Here is a 17,273-nt window from a genome sequence, read left to right on the forward strand (position 1 = left end):
CTTGAAGTTCTAATTCATCTATGAAAAATATGTTTACAACCATATAGTCTATCAGGTAAATGTGATTAAATGTCATTGCTTTATAAATATCTCCTAACAAAGAAGCTATAAAATGGTCTATTTGGGAATGAGAGATTTGGAAATGAGATTGGACACAGGAGTGAATACACGAGACTCTGCAAAGTGTTATAAATGAACAATATTATTTATACATTCCATGTATTTGGGTCATTCTCATCAGGCATGCAAAGTTTATAAGCATTAGAAATTAATTCATTGCATTTTTGCACATTAAAGAATTATAAAAATGAAACTATAAGTTTTGGCCTTGCCCAGGTAGCTCAGTTGGTTAGAGCACTGTCCCAATATGCCAAGATTGTGGGTTCAACCTCCAGTCAGGGCACATACAAGAAGCAACCAATGAATGCATAAATAAGTGGAACAACAAATTGATATTTCTCTTTCTTCTTCTCTCTCTATAAAAATCATTAAATAAAAAAGAAAGTATAAGTTTCCACTGATGTATCAAAGGAAAAAACACTTAAAGCAAATGTACATTTGCACTATATAAACTCTATTTGCACTATTTGCACTGTATATCAAGTGCCTACTATGTCTACAGCATCAGGCTACTTGGAGGAAACAGACGGTGAAGAAGGAGAAGAAAGACATAAAAAGAAGTTGTAGCATCAACAAAACAAGAGAAGGATATTGGTATGAGTCAGGGAGCATTGTGAGTGAGGTAAGAAGGGTTTCCATAGAGAGGAGGGGGCAGCAGTGACTAGGAGTTTGCTTACATTCAGAGGGATTGATCAAATAAGTGAATATATTAAGAATAAGGGGAATCTGGTTTTTCCACTGTTGGAGAAGGGAGTTACAAATATGAAAAGGGAGAAAAGTAGAATGAACTCAGTAGTGTTAGATCAGAACTAGCAATAACAGTGACTGGAAATACATATAGATATAAAAATAAATGTAAATGTGTGTATATCTATGTATATGCACACACATACACATGTATTTTTTGTGTATGTTTTCCTTGGCTCTGTCCACTGAGAAAGCTTAGTAGCAGAGACACCCCTATAATGTCCATACATAGTGCCTAGATGGTGGCTCCTTAATATCATTCTTCATTAAAAAACATACAGAAAACCAGGAATCCTTGAGAAATACCTGCTTCCACCACTGGGGCGGGTAAAGTGCAAGTTTAGCCAGAGTCATCTTGTGCTAGAAAGTAAAGATGTGATTGAAGAATGATGGGGACATAACAAGAACATACAGAAACCAGCTTGAACATGCTCTCACGGGCAAAATCTGGGACAATCTGAACATCAAATTCAGTTTTTTTGGTAACAAAAATGAAACAAAACAGTCATCACAAGGATATTTAGGAACTCAAAACAATATCCAAACAGATTGGGTAAAAAGTAACTCTAAGGCCCCTCAGAAAGATAAATTATACCACAAGCTTAGTGCGGACACTGGCCCAAAGTGTCCGAGGCATTTTGGATGAGATAAGATAAATTCACACAGACTACCAAGTTCTGTGGAGGAAAAGGGACGGCAGGGCTACTCTCTCAAGGGGAGAGCACCCTGACCCTTGCCTTGACAGGCTTTTATAGGCTTTCTAATAGCATACATCAAAGAAGGTTTTCATTCATTATACTGTTTGTTTTAGGTAATTACTTTTTAAAGATAACAATGGAAGGGATGTTCTGATTATTTCTTACAGATTAACAAGGAAAAATGTTGCAAATGCAAGGGAACAATAAGAGTAACAGGTCTGGTTATACTTCAATACTTGGGAGAATTATCACAGATAATTCTGTCCAACACAGCATCACCACCCAGATGGGGTTACATACAGCTAACTAAATAAAATTAAACATTCAGTTTCTTGGTAGCAGTAGCCACATTACAAGTGCTCATCAGCCACATGTGGCTTGTGGCTACTCTATTAGAGAAAGCAGATATAGAATCTTCTATCATTATAATAAGTCATCAGACAGTACTGATGTAAGCAGTTTAACGTGTTTTTTTTTCTGAAGAAGAGAGCAAGTTTACTACATTCAATACTGACTTCCCTGTCATTTTCTGTAGAAATACTGGTTTATTGTACCAAGTATCCAATGTTCACCTATAACTGGTTAAAATGGACAGAGTGTGGGGTATTCCACTTATTTTCAGGTGAATTCTTCACATATCCTGGCTTTTGAAAGTTCTCCTTCCACAAATCTTTTACAACTATATATCCTGGTAAACCTCAGTCATAATTTCTTTCCATTGACCTAGCCCAATGTGATGGCTTGTTGTGGATAATAAGGAGAGGCAGCTAATCTCCCGAAAACAAGATACATCAGCTTCTTTGTTTTGAACCTGTAGCCAAAGGAGTCCAACAACTCCAGCAAAAACAGTAACACCAAGTCTTGGGGAAAAACCCAGGAGGTACGTTTGGGTTATAGTCACAGCTGTATAACCATCACCAAGCAAACTTTGCATCTTGAGCTCGGTTTGGGAGTACGGTTCCTGACACCAACTTTTAAATGGCTCGCAATACTGTCAGAGACGTGAGATGCGTTCTTCAGGTTGAGTCCTTGGGTCTTCCACTTATTTAGGAACGAAGTAGAACAAAAGCTCATTAACATTCACAGAAGTTTTGTGGAGTCCCTTTCCTATGAAGCACAGACTCTGGTGAACATACTCAGGCTGGCCAGTCCCAGGGATCTCTGAAGTGACTTGAACATGTTGCTGGCAGCGGCGGCTCTTGCAGGTCCATGTTTGTTTCTTTTTTAAAGCTTGGAAGTCCTACTAGACTATGCTACCAAAAATAATCAACAGCAGGCGTTTTTACTCTTTCTGAACAGGATGACGGTAAAATTATGTTAAGAAACACCAAGCCCCCCCAAAAATCTGTAAAGGGTAAAGGCCCTGCCAGCGGCCTTAGGGAATTCACTTGTAATTCCCCCAAGTCCGTCTTTCTGCGTTGTGACTTACAGAGCGCAGGCAATTCCCACAGCGGTGGGTGATAGAGGGCCAATACCCGGGAGATTTGATTGTTCGAAGAGTGGACGCCTGTTTCCACAGGACAGGGGAGGCTCGGTTGGGTGGCCCACAGTCAGACAACACCCAGCACCCAACTCTCGCGCACCCCGCTGTCAACCGCCTGACGAGGGCTGTGGTCCCGAAGCAGCTCGAGTGTGCGCACACCCGGACACGCCCCGGCCCGCGAGCCAGGAGGGCTCTCGGTAGCCTATAGGACCCGGCGCTGCGCGCCGGGGGCGGGGCAATGACGCAAGCACCTCGTGACTCCACTTGCGGCCTGCGCGTCGAAGAAGCCGGAAGCAGCGGTGGTCGGCGGCGCCGGCTTGCGGTGGGGCGGTGCTGCTGAGCACCCTCGGATGTGTGCACTCTGCAATGGATTCCGACGCGACAGTTGCGGGGCGGAGGTGGTTGCTACTGCCGTGGATACTGCTGGTGTCCCTGCTGTGGTCGGGGCTGGCTCTGGGCACGCTAGGGTTGGACAGCACCCCCCACAGGGTCCTGTATGACCTCCTGTCGGAGCGGCAGTTGCTGATGGTGGAGGACTTGTCTCTGACCCTCCTGCAGGGAGGAAGGCTAGGACCACAGTCTCTGCCCCCGGACCTGCCGGATCTGGATCCTGAGTGCCGGGAGCTGCTGCTGGACTTTGCCAACAGCAGCGCGGAGCTGACCGGGTGTCTGGTGCGTGGCGCTCGGCCGGTGCGCCTCTGTCAGACCTGCTACCCTCTGTTCCAACAGGTCGCCAGTAAGATGGACAACATCAGCCGAGCCGTGCAGGTGGGTAGAGGAGCATAGCCGGCACCTCTGGCGTGGAGGGTTGGGAAAGGAGGAGTACGTGGTCGTGGTTAACTTGCGGTGGAGCTGTTTCCCCATCTGTAAGAAAAAGGGGTTGGGCTAGGGCTGTAGAGTTTGGGCATCAAAAAGTGGATGGCCTTGGGGTTTGAATTTTTACCTTGGTGGCGCTGTCGGACATCCTCTTAGTTCATACTATTTACAGATAGATAGGACTAGTTTTCTTGGGGCTTCTCCATCCCTAACCCTACCCTTTCTTTCCTTCCCCACTTTAACCCCCTCCCTAAACTTCACCACAGCTTCGTCGTACTTCCATATGGAGTTCCCAGGAAGGACCCTTTTCTGAAATTCCATGTAGAGTGGGGAAGCCGTATGTATTAGTGGTTAGGACCTTGAGCTTTGTATCCAGAAATGTTCAGATCCATCACTTTGTAGAAGTTTGACCTTGAATTATCTTAATTTCTTCCTATTAGCAGTATACTCTCAGCAGGTTGCATACTCTGTGCTTTTTTTTCTCATCTGTAAGATGGAGATAAAAGGAACTCTTAGAAAATTGGAACATAGGAATGGTTCTTACGGGAGCTAAAATGTTAGGAAACGGTAAATTGACCCATCGCACCCCCGCCCACCTATTCTTGGCACTCTTAGAGCTGTTTTGGTCATGTGGTAGGTGCCATGAAGGACTTAAAAAATATATGTTCCTGCTCCTAGGATCCTTATAGGTCTAGAATAGGAAAGGAATAGTGTCAAGTCTGGTGGGAGTCACGAGGTGTGGGCCAGAGTTGCCTCGTAAAGGGAAAACATGAATAACTTTGGGATTGTGGAGTGGGGAAGTTTCTCTTGTGTTGAGAGTACAAGCAGTCTCATGAAAGTGTGGTTGGAATTATTTTAAAAATCATAATTGGACAGAATACAGACTTGTAAATAGTTAAATTTTGCTTTTAGTCAGCTTGATATTGCATAATATAAACCTTTTTATTTTTACATAAAGAAGGGATTTATTTGCATTAAGTGATTCCTGTGGTCAGTCTTTCTGTAAAGAGCTACTTTTCAATGTAGTTTAAGTAAACATAGGCTTACGTGCAATATTTTTTAGGCATAATTCTATTGGATATAGCAAGGGATACACACACACCTCACTATGATTTAAAAATAAAGCCCTCACTACTTGTCCATGTCAACTATACCAGGGTATTATTAAATGGCATCATATTCTGTTTTGAGCACAGGTGAGTTGTTTGTGGCCAGAATGACTGTAATTATGATGCAAAGCTTAGGTTTTGAGGCAGCAAAAGCTTTTCACATTTGTGTAGATGCTGTGGAATTAAGAAGTTAAAAAATTATCGCAAACTCTTGGTGATTATGGACATCACCCGATCTCTTTAAAAATTTTCACATGAATTCCCCTTCCTACAGTGGGAGTGGCGGAAACTTCCTTCTCCTTTGTGCCTCTCAGACTCTACCAGTGATGTGGGACCTGGCTCTCCTCACCCTTGTGTGAAAGAAAGGGGTAAAGAGATACAAAGAGGCAGAAAAACCCTTTTCCCAATATGCCTTTTTTCTCCAACTCATTCTATACTTAGGTCTCTTTTCCTTCCTCTCCTTAGAGTTGGATGTGGTATATTAGCTCAAACGTATGGTTTCTACAGTTCTGAGATACCTAATGGGTTTAATAGGCATTTTTTGAATTTGGGTATTGAACCATGATGTATAATAATGAATATATGGAAAATTCCTCCTGAGTTTCTTAGAAGTGAACTTGCAGGAATCAGTGTTTTTTGTGTTTGAGGCTGGGGTGGTTTTTTTCTTCAGAGTAATGTATTTTCTTTGATTCACATAGACTTAGTCTTTCATTTAGATTGGTTTAATCAGTAAGCACATGCTATTTGTAAATATTGGGCTGGTAAAAGGATGTAGAAGGAAAAAGGAAGATTAGGTTTAGGCCTCAAACTGTTAGTATAGTTGGGAAAATAAACCTATATTGAGAAAAATAAAATAAAATAAATCAATATTAATGTATAAATTGTACAATAGCAATTTAGAGCAAAAGGGTGAAGGTTAAGCTGAATTAAAAAGGAGAGCAAGATGGGGTTAATCAAAGAAAATCTACAAGCTGAATTTTGAACAAAACATACTTTCTCACCTCTTTAGAGTCAATCTATGTCCATGGCTTGATTGAAAGAAGAGAGGAGTGTAACGAGAAAAAGAGTCAAAGGCAGAAATTAGCAGGCTATTTTGCTGGTACAGCAAGTTAATTCATTTAATCATAATAGAATTATACGATGAGAATTCTGTTTTCTTGTTACTTCCTCTCTGAATTACTGGGACAAGGATCACCTATAGTTTTATTATCTTAAGGTAATAAACCTGAAGGTAGAACTGATGGATTCCCCCTTCTTTAGTTATACTTTCTTCTTTTAGTTTAAACTGATGGGAAGAAATGGGTAGATTTTAAAGATACTTAGGAGATAAAATTGACAAGACTTGGTAGTTAATCAAATGTAGAGAGTGAAGGAAAGGAAATAGTGATTTCCTGTGTTTTAATAATAAAAGCTTAGTGAGTAGGGTTGCCATTTACCCAAGTGGAATGAGGAACCTTTTTGGTGGGGGAATATCATGAACCTGATTTTGAGGTGTTTAGATACATAAAGTGGAGATAATGCATATGTGGTAGGATACATATGTCTAGAGATCTGGATTTGAGATAATATGTTTGGGAGTGGTCAGATTAGAAAGTAGTGTTTGAAACCATGGCATGATGAGTATACTTGATAAATGAGTAAGGCGTGCTAAGAGTTGAAGACTTGGGTAGAGAATAAAGTTTCAAAGAAGACTGAAAAAGAAGAGTCTGAAAGATGAAGAAAAATTAGAGTGTAGTATCCTGCAAATAAAAGAAAAGGGAAGGGTTGGTTATTTGTGTCAAATCCTGGTGAGGACTGGAAGTGCATCTGTCAACATTATCATTATGGGTGCCACAGCCAGAGTAATTTTGATGGAGTGCTTGGGTGAAAGCAAGATTAAAGTGGGTTAAATAGAATGGAAGATGAGGAAGTGGGAAGAGTGAATTTACACAACTGATGAAGAGTTTGACCTTGAAGAGGAGATAAGATATTCACTAGGTCACTACAGAGGAATATGGGACTCAGCGATTTTCTTTAATTTCTTACTGTTGCTTTGTCCCTCCTTTCTCTGTCTCTTCTCCCCTACTTCCTTTCTTAAGCTGGAGAGACCTGAACATGTTTAAATGCCCCTGGGAAGAGGATCCTATAGAGAAGGTGAAGATACAGGAGAGTGGAAAAAGTAAACAAGGTCAGTTCTCCTGAGAAGGCAGAATAGATGGGAATCTAGGACATCCACACAGAGATGAGCCTTTGACTTTCTACATTATAACAGGAGGGTAGAGGGAGAGGTTGGGTGTAGAGGTAGTCAGCTCAGAGTTTCAGCTTGATAGCTTCTCTTTTCATTGTCACCTAGGAGGCCAGATATTCTCTTGAGAGTAAAGGGTGAGAGGGGTGTTGGAGTTTCAGGGAAAGCAGGGAAGATCGGAATAGAGGTTTTTAAAGAGGGGAGAATGAGCTGACAGGAAAGTGAGGAGTACAGTTTGGAATAATGGATTTATTGTGGAAATAGTCTGCTTGGTTTTTTGCTTTTTGCCATACAGACATGATGAAAGTGGATGGTTGGGTTTATTGTGGTTAGGGTTCTGCAACGTGGTTATGAGTATTTGAGTATTAAGAATTTAAGTATAAACCAAGAACCAGTGTTTTTGTCATATCCTACACGTTGGGAACACAAAGATATAATACAAAGTTTCCATCCTGATAAGGAGCCTTATCCAGATAAGGAATATAGGCATACATAGGTGGATATGATGCTTTAACAAACTGAGCCTCAGAGTGATTAAGTAACTTATCCAAAGCACTGTAGTGGAAGAGGTTGGGTTTGAATCCATAAGGATACTACTACCTATTTCAGAGAGTTGTTACAAGGAGTAAACGACTCACACATTTGAAACATTTAGAACCATCAGGTACTCAACAATTACAAGATCACTGGGATTATTCATCTCTTCCCTTCCATTTCCACGGTTGCCACCATCTTTACATCATACTTTAACTGTGGAAATGGTCTAATTAGTCTCTCTGCCCCCTCACCCTACATATTATAACCTAGAGTCCTGTGTTCCCCAAACTGCTTTTCATGGCACTCTCCTCAAAAATCTTTAAAAGTTTCCCACTGTTGCCCTGGCCAGTGTGACTCAGTTGATTGGAGCATGGTCCTATAAACCAAAAGGTCACAGGTTCAGTTCCTGGTCAGGGCACAGGCCTATGTTGCCGGTTCGGTTTCCAGTTGGTGTGCATATGAGAGGCAGCCAATCAATGTTTCTCTCTCACATCAGTATTTCTCTCCCTCCCTTCTCCTTTCTTTAAAATCAATAAGCATGTCCTTGGTTGAGAATTAAAAAAATTAAAAAGTTTCCCACTGTTTCAATCTTATGACACTCAAGACTCTTAATAACCTTACCCTAAAATTGTCCCTCTAATGCCTCTACTTTCACAGAGGTACACTCCATTCTAGCTATATTAGCCTATTGAATACTCCCTGAATACCATGTAATGATTCCTTCCCTTTCTCAGTGTAGGGCTTAGTTCAAATCTCACTTCCTCCAGGAACTCTTCCTAATTTCTCCCAACTACACTGAAGTCTTCCTCAGTTGAACTTTTCCACACGTTGACCACTCATACAGACTAAGCTGCACTGATTTTTTTAAAATAGCTAGTCATCTGCTTAGGAAGATTCAACTCATGTAACTGATTACACATAGCCTATAATATCCACTTAGAGCACTTCAGGTTGGCAGCAAGGTAGATAGGTGAAATACCATATATCAGTTACCTACTAGGTGCCAGACATTCTGCTAGGTGGTTTTGTTATTCAGGACTTGTGACTATGAAACTGAACCTCAGAGACATCACCTTAGCTTCCCAGGATGGCCAGCTAGTGAATGAGACCATATCCTTAGGCTATGCTCCAATATTTAAGAAGTGATGATGAAAATTTTCTGCTATGGCTGATATTGCCCTGAAAGCAATTTCAGGAAAGGGGCTTTCAAAATGCTTTGTTTGATTCACTGTTTTAAAAGCAGATATTCATTTGGATGCATCTTTTAATGAGATGACAAAACTAAGCTGTAGAGAGGGTAACCATTCTAAAATGAACATCAGAGATATTTCAAAGCAAGAATTCTGCTGTTAAGCCTGCCTTCCCTCTTCTTTCACCCTCTCATAGCTGGTCAGTTATTTTCTACAGTCATTAGTCTTTCTCTTTTATTACTCATTACACTATTCCTTATGTTTATGTGTCTGGGGAGGTTCTTGAAGCCCCAGAGTTGATGGCGCTCCCTTTTACTTTTTTGTATCCTCAAAACACCAGGATACTTTTGGTGCCTGGTGAGTAGTAGGAGTTAATTAACTTTGAAAGAATGAAGGGTCATCAGGACTTAGTTCCTTGCTTGGGGCAAAAGGGAAGGGAAATATTTAAAGACCAAATAATTTAGAAACTTGCACTTATTATTTGCATAGTTTCAGTTTCATTATTAAAATGATCTGTGGAAAGCATATTCTTTTATCTGGGTACAAAGTGGATGTGTACCATAAATTACCTGGAAGATGAAACTAATGTTTTGTGATCATTTATTCACCAGATTTTTAAAAAATCATGTAAATAATATATGATCATTATTTACTAAGTAGTGATCATCATCACTAAGTAGAAAAACTTAGTGTGAAAGATGCAAAATAAAATAAAAATCAGCATATTACCTTATTCATATATAACCACTGCTACATTTTGTGAATAGCTTCCCATAATTTTTTCATATGCACAAAAAGTAAGAAATATGACATACAAAATTTGGGCATAAGTTGTTGAGATTGTGCTATAGAAGCAGACACTTATTTAAAAAGCAAAGATTTTCTTCCTTTGCAGATAAACCTGGTATCAATAAATGTTAGCTGCTATTGTTTTATTACAATTGTTATTATTAATGAAATCATTATTTGAGTATATCAAACAATGTTAAAATGCTTAGAGTAAAATATTTTAACTATCTCAAAATGTTTTTTTTTGGTCTTAAGTTGTTGTTTAGAACTCTTAAAAATACTTAGGCTGTATTTTTCTTTTCTTTCTTTCTTTTTTTTTTTTGGTTACAGAATACTTCTGAGAGTCATAGTTGTGCCAGAAGTCTCCTAATGTCAGATAGAATACAAATAGTTCTGATTCTGTCTGAGTTTTTTAATTCCACATGGCAGAAGGCAAATTGTGCAAGTAAGTAATTTTTTCATTTTCATGTTTCAGTTATGGTGCAATAATATAAATGTCAGATTTTATTTTAATGAACCTTGAAATCTTTGAATCTATAGAATACTTTTTAGTACTGTATTTAAATGAACTGTGATTAGCATCATGGTTTATTAGTGGGAACTACTTGGGCAGATACGGAAAGGCAGAAAAGTGTAGTAGTTAATAGCATGTGCTTGGCAGTCACACAGATCTGGGTTTGATTCTAAACTCTGACACTTATCAACCCTAATATACTAGCTATAGAACAGGGGCCATTTTTTTTTTTTGCTTCCCACAGCAGACCAGAGTGGAGCCCTCCCTTCACGTGGCCAAATCTTGGTCTTTTTGGGCCTGATAAACTCTGTTGGCCTCACTGTAATGACTCTCCGAGACCCCACTCCATCACAAAAGTGTGCAAAAACCCAGTGGGTGGCAGCTAGACTTGGTATACTCTGGGATGTTCACTGAGTGGCCTCAGACCCAGCACTGGCACTGAGTTTGAACCTGTATCAGTCTGGTTCATGCCACTCACCTCTGCCTGGTGACTCACTGAGAACCTATCTATGCAACTTGAGTATTACCAGAGGTGCTTTTAGCAACTGAGTCTAACAGGCAGCCAGCAGGTGGAGGCAGGTCTTGGGGGACCTTGGGACTTTTGCTGACCTTCCCCTGGGCTTGGTACTGGTAAAACATCTTTGTTGCACAGCTTGGAACTTCTAATGCACACCTGGCCCAGCAAACTGTGCAGCCACAAACTGTGGATCATTTTGTACCTCGAAACAGGTTGTCCGGGGCCAGTCATAGACAACATTTGACATTGTCCAGCACCAGAGTCCCTCCCAAGAGGCCCCAGGAGCAACATACCCAGTGGCCATCTTCAGACACCATCAGAGCAGGGTCCAAGAAGTTTCATAAGCAGCATCTCCAAAGGGAGATTGCATCAGGCATCAGACCCTGCTGAGGTGAATTTAGCTTAGTGTGGTCAGCACTTCCAATTTAGCTTAGTGTTTGACAGCAGCTGATACACTGAGGTTGATTCTAACAGTCAGCCAGCTTGAGGATTAACCCCATGCGCAAATGGGAAAATAGCAATCAAGACTCAATTATAATAGGAAGGCTCACATAACTCATACAAAGGACATTTCTGGAGCTCTGGTGATTCCCAGCTCTGGTGATCAAGGAGACTGTAGCACTGGGTCTTTCAGGTCACCTACTACGTAAGACTGGGAGTCATAGCAGGTCTACCTAATACATAGAAACAAACACCAAGAGACAGCCACATAGGTAAGACAAAGAAACATCCTTAAATGAAAGACCAGGAGAAATCTCCAGAAAAAGAGCTAAATGAAACAGAAGTAAGCAGTTTATCAGATACAGAGTTCAAAAGTGGTTATAAGGTTGCTCAAGAAACTTAGTGAGAACTACAGTAATATGAAAAAGGATATAGATACCATAAAAAAGAACCAGTCAGAAGTGAAAACTACAATATCTGAAATGAAGACTACACTGGAAGGAATAAACAGTAGGTTGTATGAAGCAAAGGATTGAATCAGCAATTTGGAAGACAAGGTAGAAGAAAATACACAATCAGAGCAGCAAAAAAAAAAAAAAAAAGAGACATTTAAAAAATGAGGATAGTTTAAGGGACTTTTGGGACAACATGAGAGCAAGGAATTGAGAACCTATTTGAAGAAACAACGACCGAAAAGTTCCCTAAACTTGTGAAGGAAATAGGCACAAGGCCAAGAAGGTCAGAGAATTTTAAACAAGATGAGCCTGAAGACCTATACCAAGACATATCATAAATAAAGTGGCAAAGGCTAATGAAAAGGACAGAGTCTTAAAAGCTGTAAGACAAAGACAGTTATCTATCAGAGAGCTCCCATAAGACTTGTCAGCTGATTTCTTAACAGAAACATTTCAGGCCGACAAAAATTGGCATGGAATATTCAAAGTGATGAAAAAGCAAGGACCTACTATTAAGAACACTTTATGCAGCAAAGCTAACATTTAAAATTGACGGAAAAACAAAGATCTTCCCAGACAAAAAAAAGCAAAAGGAGTTTATTACCACCAAAGCAGCATTATGAAAAATGTTAAAGGACCTTCTTGAAGAAGAAGAAGAGGAAGGGAGGGGGGAACATAGTTAAGAGAATAAAATGGCAGTATGTACCTATCAGTAATCATTTTAAATATAAAAGGCTTAAATGCTCCAATCAAAAGACATAAGGTAGCTGAATGGAAAAGAAATACAGACCCATTAATGTGCTGTCTGCAAGAGTCCCACCTCAGAATGAAAGATACACACAAAAGTAAAGGTATGGAAAAAGATATTTCATGCAAATGGAAAGGAAAAACAGCTGATGTAGCAGTACTTATATCTGACAAAATAGACTTTAAAGCAAAGGCTATAGTAAGAGACAAAGAAGGACACAATGAGATAAAGGGAGCAATCCAACAAGAGGATATAACCCTTTTAAACATATATTCACTCAACAAAGGAGCACCTAAATATGTAAAGCAAATCTTGCTGGACATAAAGAGAGAGATTGACAGCAATACAATGCTAGTAGGGGATTTTAACACCCCATTGACATCAGTGGATGAATCTTCCAGAGAGAAAAATCAAGGAAGTGGTGGCCTTATATGACACATTATATCAGATGCATTTCACTCCAAGGCATATATTGTTTTCAAGCACATATGGAAAATTTTCCAGAATAGACTATATATTAAGACATAAAACAAGTCTCAATAAATTTAATAACATTGAAATCATATTAAGCATCTTCTCCAACAATAATGGTATGAAACTAGAAATCAATCATAAGAAAAAAACTGAAAAACACAAAAACCTGGAGGCTAAATAATATGTTTATTATGAATAAACAATGAGATCAAGGAACAAATCAAAAGATACCTTGAAACAAATGGAAATGAGAACACAACAGCCCAAAATCTATGGGACAGAGCAAAAGCAGTCCTAGAGGGAAGTTGATAGCATTACAGGCCTATCTCAAGAAACAAAAAAGTCTCAACCAATCTAACTTATACTTCAAGGAACTTGAAAAAGGACTACAAACAAAGCCCAAAGTAGAACGAAGGAAATAATAAAAAATCAGAGCAGAAATAAACAAAGTAGAAACTAGAAAAAAATACAAGATTAGTAAAATCAAGAGCTGATTCTTTGAAAAGGTAAACAGGATTGACAAACCTTTACAAATTCATCAAGAAAAAAAAAAAAGGACCCAAATAAATAAAATCAGAAATGGAAGAGAAGTAGTAACTGACACCAAAGGAATACAAAGGATTATAAGAAAATATTATGAGCAGCTATATGCCAAAAGTTGGACAATTTGGGAGAAATGGATAAATCCCTGGAAATGCAGTCTTCCCAAACTGAATCAGGGAATCTTAATACAACTAGTGAAATTGAAGCAGTAATAAAAATCTCCTAACAAACAAAAGTCCTGGACTAGATGGCTTCACAGGCGAATTTTACCAAATATTTAATGAACTAACACCTATCCTTTTCAAACTATTCCATAAACCCAAGAGGTGGGAGGACTCAAAAACATTTTATGAGGCTGGCAATATTTTAATTCCAAAACCAGCTAAAGATACTATAAAAAAAAAAAAGAAAATGGTAGGCCAGTATCCCTGATAGACATACATACTAAAATCCTCAACAAAATATTAGCAAACTGGATCCAGCAATACATATGATCAAGTGGGAATTATTTTTGGAATGAAAGGTTGGTATAATAAATGCAAATCAATAAATGTGTGATACATTACATAAGACAAAATGAAAGATAAAAACCATAATTATATCAATAGATTCAGAAAAAGCATTTGATAAAATCTGGCACCTATTTATGATAAAATTCTTAGCAATAGTAATAGAGGGAACATACCTTAACACAATAAAGGCCATATATGACAGACCCACAGCCAACATCATACTCAATGGGCAAAAACCATAAGCATTTCCCTTAAGATTAGGAAGAAGATGGGATGTCCTCTTTTACTCCTCTTGTTTAACTAATACTAGAAGTCCTAGTCACAGCTATCAGACAAGAAGAAGAAATAAAAGGCATCCAAATTGGAAAGGAAGAAGTGAGACTCATTATTTTTAGGTAACATGATACTGTATATAGAGAACCCTAAAAATTCCACCAAAAAACTATTAGAACTGATATATGAATTCAATAAAGTAGCAGGATACAAAATAAATACCCAGAGATCACTTGCATTTTTATACACCAATTATGAACTCTCAGAAAGGGAAACAAAGCAAACAATCTCATCTATAATTGCTTCAAAAATAATAAAATACCTAGGAATAAATTTAACCAAAGATGTGAAACTCCTGTACTTGGAAAAATATGATACTGAAAATATGAAATTGAAGAAGATATAAATAAGTGGAAGCCTCTATACTATGTTCCTGGATAGGAAGAATTACCATCATCAAAATGTCCATAGTACTCAAAGCAACAGATTCAACATAATTCCTCTCAAGATACCTATTTCTCTCTAGCATATTTCACAGAACTAGAAAAATATTCCAAAAATTTATATGCAACCACAAAAGACCCCCCAAATAGTCACAGCAATCTTGAGAAAAAAGAACAAAGTTGAAGGAATCATGCCACCTGATATCACAGTACATTACAAGGCCATAGTAATCAAAACAGCATGATGCTGGCATAAAAACAGACATAAAGATCAGTGGAACAAAATAGAGAGCCCAGATATAAAACCCAACCCTTTATGGTCAGATTCTTTGACCATAAAGGGTTGGGTTTGACAAAGAAGGGAAAACATACAATGGGGTAAAGATAATCAATTCAATAAATGGTATTGGGAAAATTAGACAGATAGATGCAAAAAAATGAAACCAGACATCTTCTTACACCACACACAAGAGTAAACTCAAAATGGACTAAAGATCTAAATGTTGGGCTCAAAACCATAAAAATACTAGAAGAAAACATTGGCAGTAAAATCTTGGACATATCTCATAAGAACAATTTTTTCTGATATATGACCCTAGGGAAGAGACACAAAAGAAAAAAACATATGGGATTACATCAAACTAAAAAGGTTTTACACAGCAAAGGAAACTATCAACAAAATGAAAAGACAACCCACTGAATTGACGAACATATTTGCCAGTGATAAATTTGATAAGAGGTTAACATCCAAAATTTATAAAGAACTTAAAAAACTCAACACCAAAACAACAAACAATCCAATTTAAAAATGGTCAAAGGCCCTGGCCAGGTAGTTGAAAGGTTGGAGTGTTAGTCTATGCACCAAAATGTTGCAGGTTTGCTCCCCATTTGGGGTGTGTATAGGAGGCAACCAATTAATGTTTCTCTTTCACATCAATAAAAAAGCAGTGGTGCACTGGCCAGGTGCATCAGTTGGTTTTAGCATCATCCAGTTCACCCAAACATTGTGGGTTTGGATTCTGGTTAGGGCATGTATGGGAGGCAACTGATCAGTGTTTCTCACATTGATGTCTGTCTGTCTGTATGTGTGTGTCTCTCTTTATATATGTCTCTATCTCTTTTTATCCCTCTCTGCCTCTCCTTCTCTAAGAAATAAAAGCAATGTACATTCACACAAAGTAGTACTTACTTGGCCATAAAAAAGAGGGAATTCTTAACCTTTGTTACAGCATAGATGGATCTGGAGAGCATTATGCTAAGTGAAATATGCCAGTCAGAGAAAGGCAAGTACCATATGATTTCACTCGTATGTGGAGTCTAATGAACAAAGTGAACCATCGATCAAAACAAACAGTCCTATAGACAGACAGCAGGCTGACAGTTATCCAGAAGCAGGGGGGTTGGGAGGTGAGTTGGGATGTTGGACAGATTGAGAAAACAAGAAAAGGAAAACTCAGGACATGGGTCTAATATAAGACTTCTGGCCAAGATGGAGGTGTAGGTAGATACACTTTGCCTCCTTGCACAACCAAAGGAAGGACAACATTTAAAAACCAAAAATAACCAGAACTGCCAGAAAATTGAACTGTATGGAAGTCAGACAACCAATGTGTTAAAGAAGAAACATTCATTCAGACTGGTAGGAGGAGCAGAGACCCCTGGCAAAATGGGGGCTGGAAGACTGGTCGAGTTAGGTGGCAGCTGGCAGACCAGTGCTCCCACATTTGCATGTGGGTACACCAAGAGGAACAAATGGGGAGAGAGACACTGCAACCCAGGGTTCCAGCATGGGAGAAGAAATCCTCAAAACCTCTGACTATAAAAATCTGTGGGGGTGGCAGTGGTGGGAGAAACTCACAGTCCCAGAGGAGAGTTTGTTGGAGAGACCCACAGGGTCCTAGAATGCTCACAAACACACCCACCCAGGAATCAGCACCAGAAGGGCCCGGTTTGCTTGTGGATAATGGGGGAAGTGACTGAAAGTGGGATGTGAGCCTAGCAAGCAACACTATTTCTTCTCTGACCCTTCCCCCAGATACAATGCCACAGCACAGCAACATGAGTTGCCCCACCCTGGTGAATACCTAAGACTCCAAAAACAGGTACCCCCAGACAAAGAAATATGCCCCCCCCCCAAAAAAAACAGATCAAAACTCAAAAAATAGAACTAAGGGATGAAGAGATAGCCAGCCTATCAGATGCAGAGTTTGATACACTGGTAATCAGGATGCTCACAGAAATGGTTAAGTATGGTTGCACAATGGAGGAAAAAGTGAAAGCTATGCAAAGTGAAATAAAGAAAAATATACAGAGAACTAACAGTGATGGAAAGGAAACTGGGACTCAAATCAATGATTTGGAGCAGAAGGAAGAAAGAAACATTCAACCAGAACCAAATGAAGAAACAGGAATCAAAAAAATGAGGAGAGGCTGAGGAACCTCCAGGACAACTTTAAACATCCCAACATCCAAATCATAGGGGTGCTGGAAGGAGAGAGGAAGAGCAAAAAATTGAAAACTTATTTGGAAAAATAATGAAGGAGAACTTCCCCAGTCTGGCAAGTGAAATAGACTTAGGAAGTCCAAGAATCTCAGAGAGTTTCAAAGAAGTTGGACCCAAGGAAGCATACAGCAAGGCAC

General features: G+C 39.2%; 1 protein-coding gene and 1 pseudogene across 1 annotated transcript in view; one reads left to right on the forward strand and one right to left on the reverse strand.

Annotated features, from left to right (window-relative positions):
* Positions 1 to 231: 231 nt before the first annotated feature.
* Positions 232 to 3,172, reverse strand: LOC119059415 (MICOS complex subunit MIC26-like; annotated as a pseudogene).
* Positions 3,173 to 3,323: 151 nt separating this feature from the next.
* Positions 3,324 to 17,273, forward strand: part of OSTM1 (osteoclastogenesis associated transmembrane protein 1) — a 30,982-nt gene continuing 17,032 nt past the window's right edge. Inside the window, exons 1-2 of the mRNA XM_037159012.2 lie at positions 3,324 to 3,816; positions 10,044 to 10,158. Of these exons, the coding sequence (XP_037014907.1) occupies positions 3,415 to 3,816; positions 10,044 to 10,158 (517 nt within the window). The 5' untranslated portion in view covers positions 3,324 to 3,414. The remainder of the gene's footprint in view (positions 3,817 to 10,043; positions 10,159 to 17,273) is intronic.

Source organism: Artibeus jamaicensis, unplaced genomic scaffold (assembly GCF_021234435.1).
Source record: "Artibeus jamaicensis isolate MK-2021 breed Jamaican fruit bat unplaced genomic scaffold, CSHL_Jam_final contig_387, whole genome shotgun sequence".
In the NCBI taxonomy this organism is placed as follows: Eukaryota; Metazoa; Chordata; class Mammalia; order Chiroptera; family Phyllostomidae; genus Artibeus; species Artibeus jamaicensis.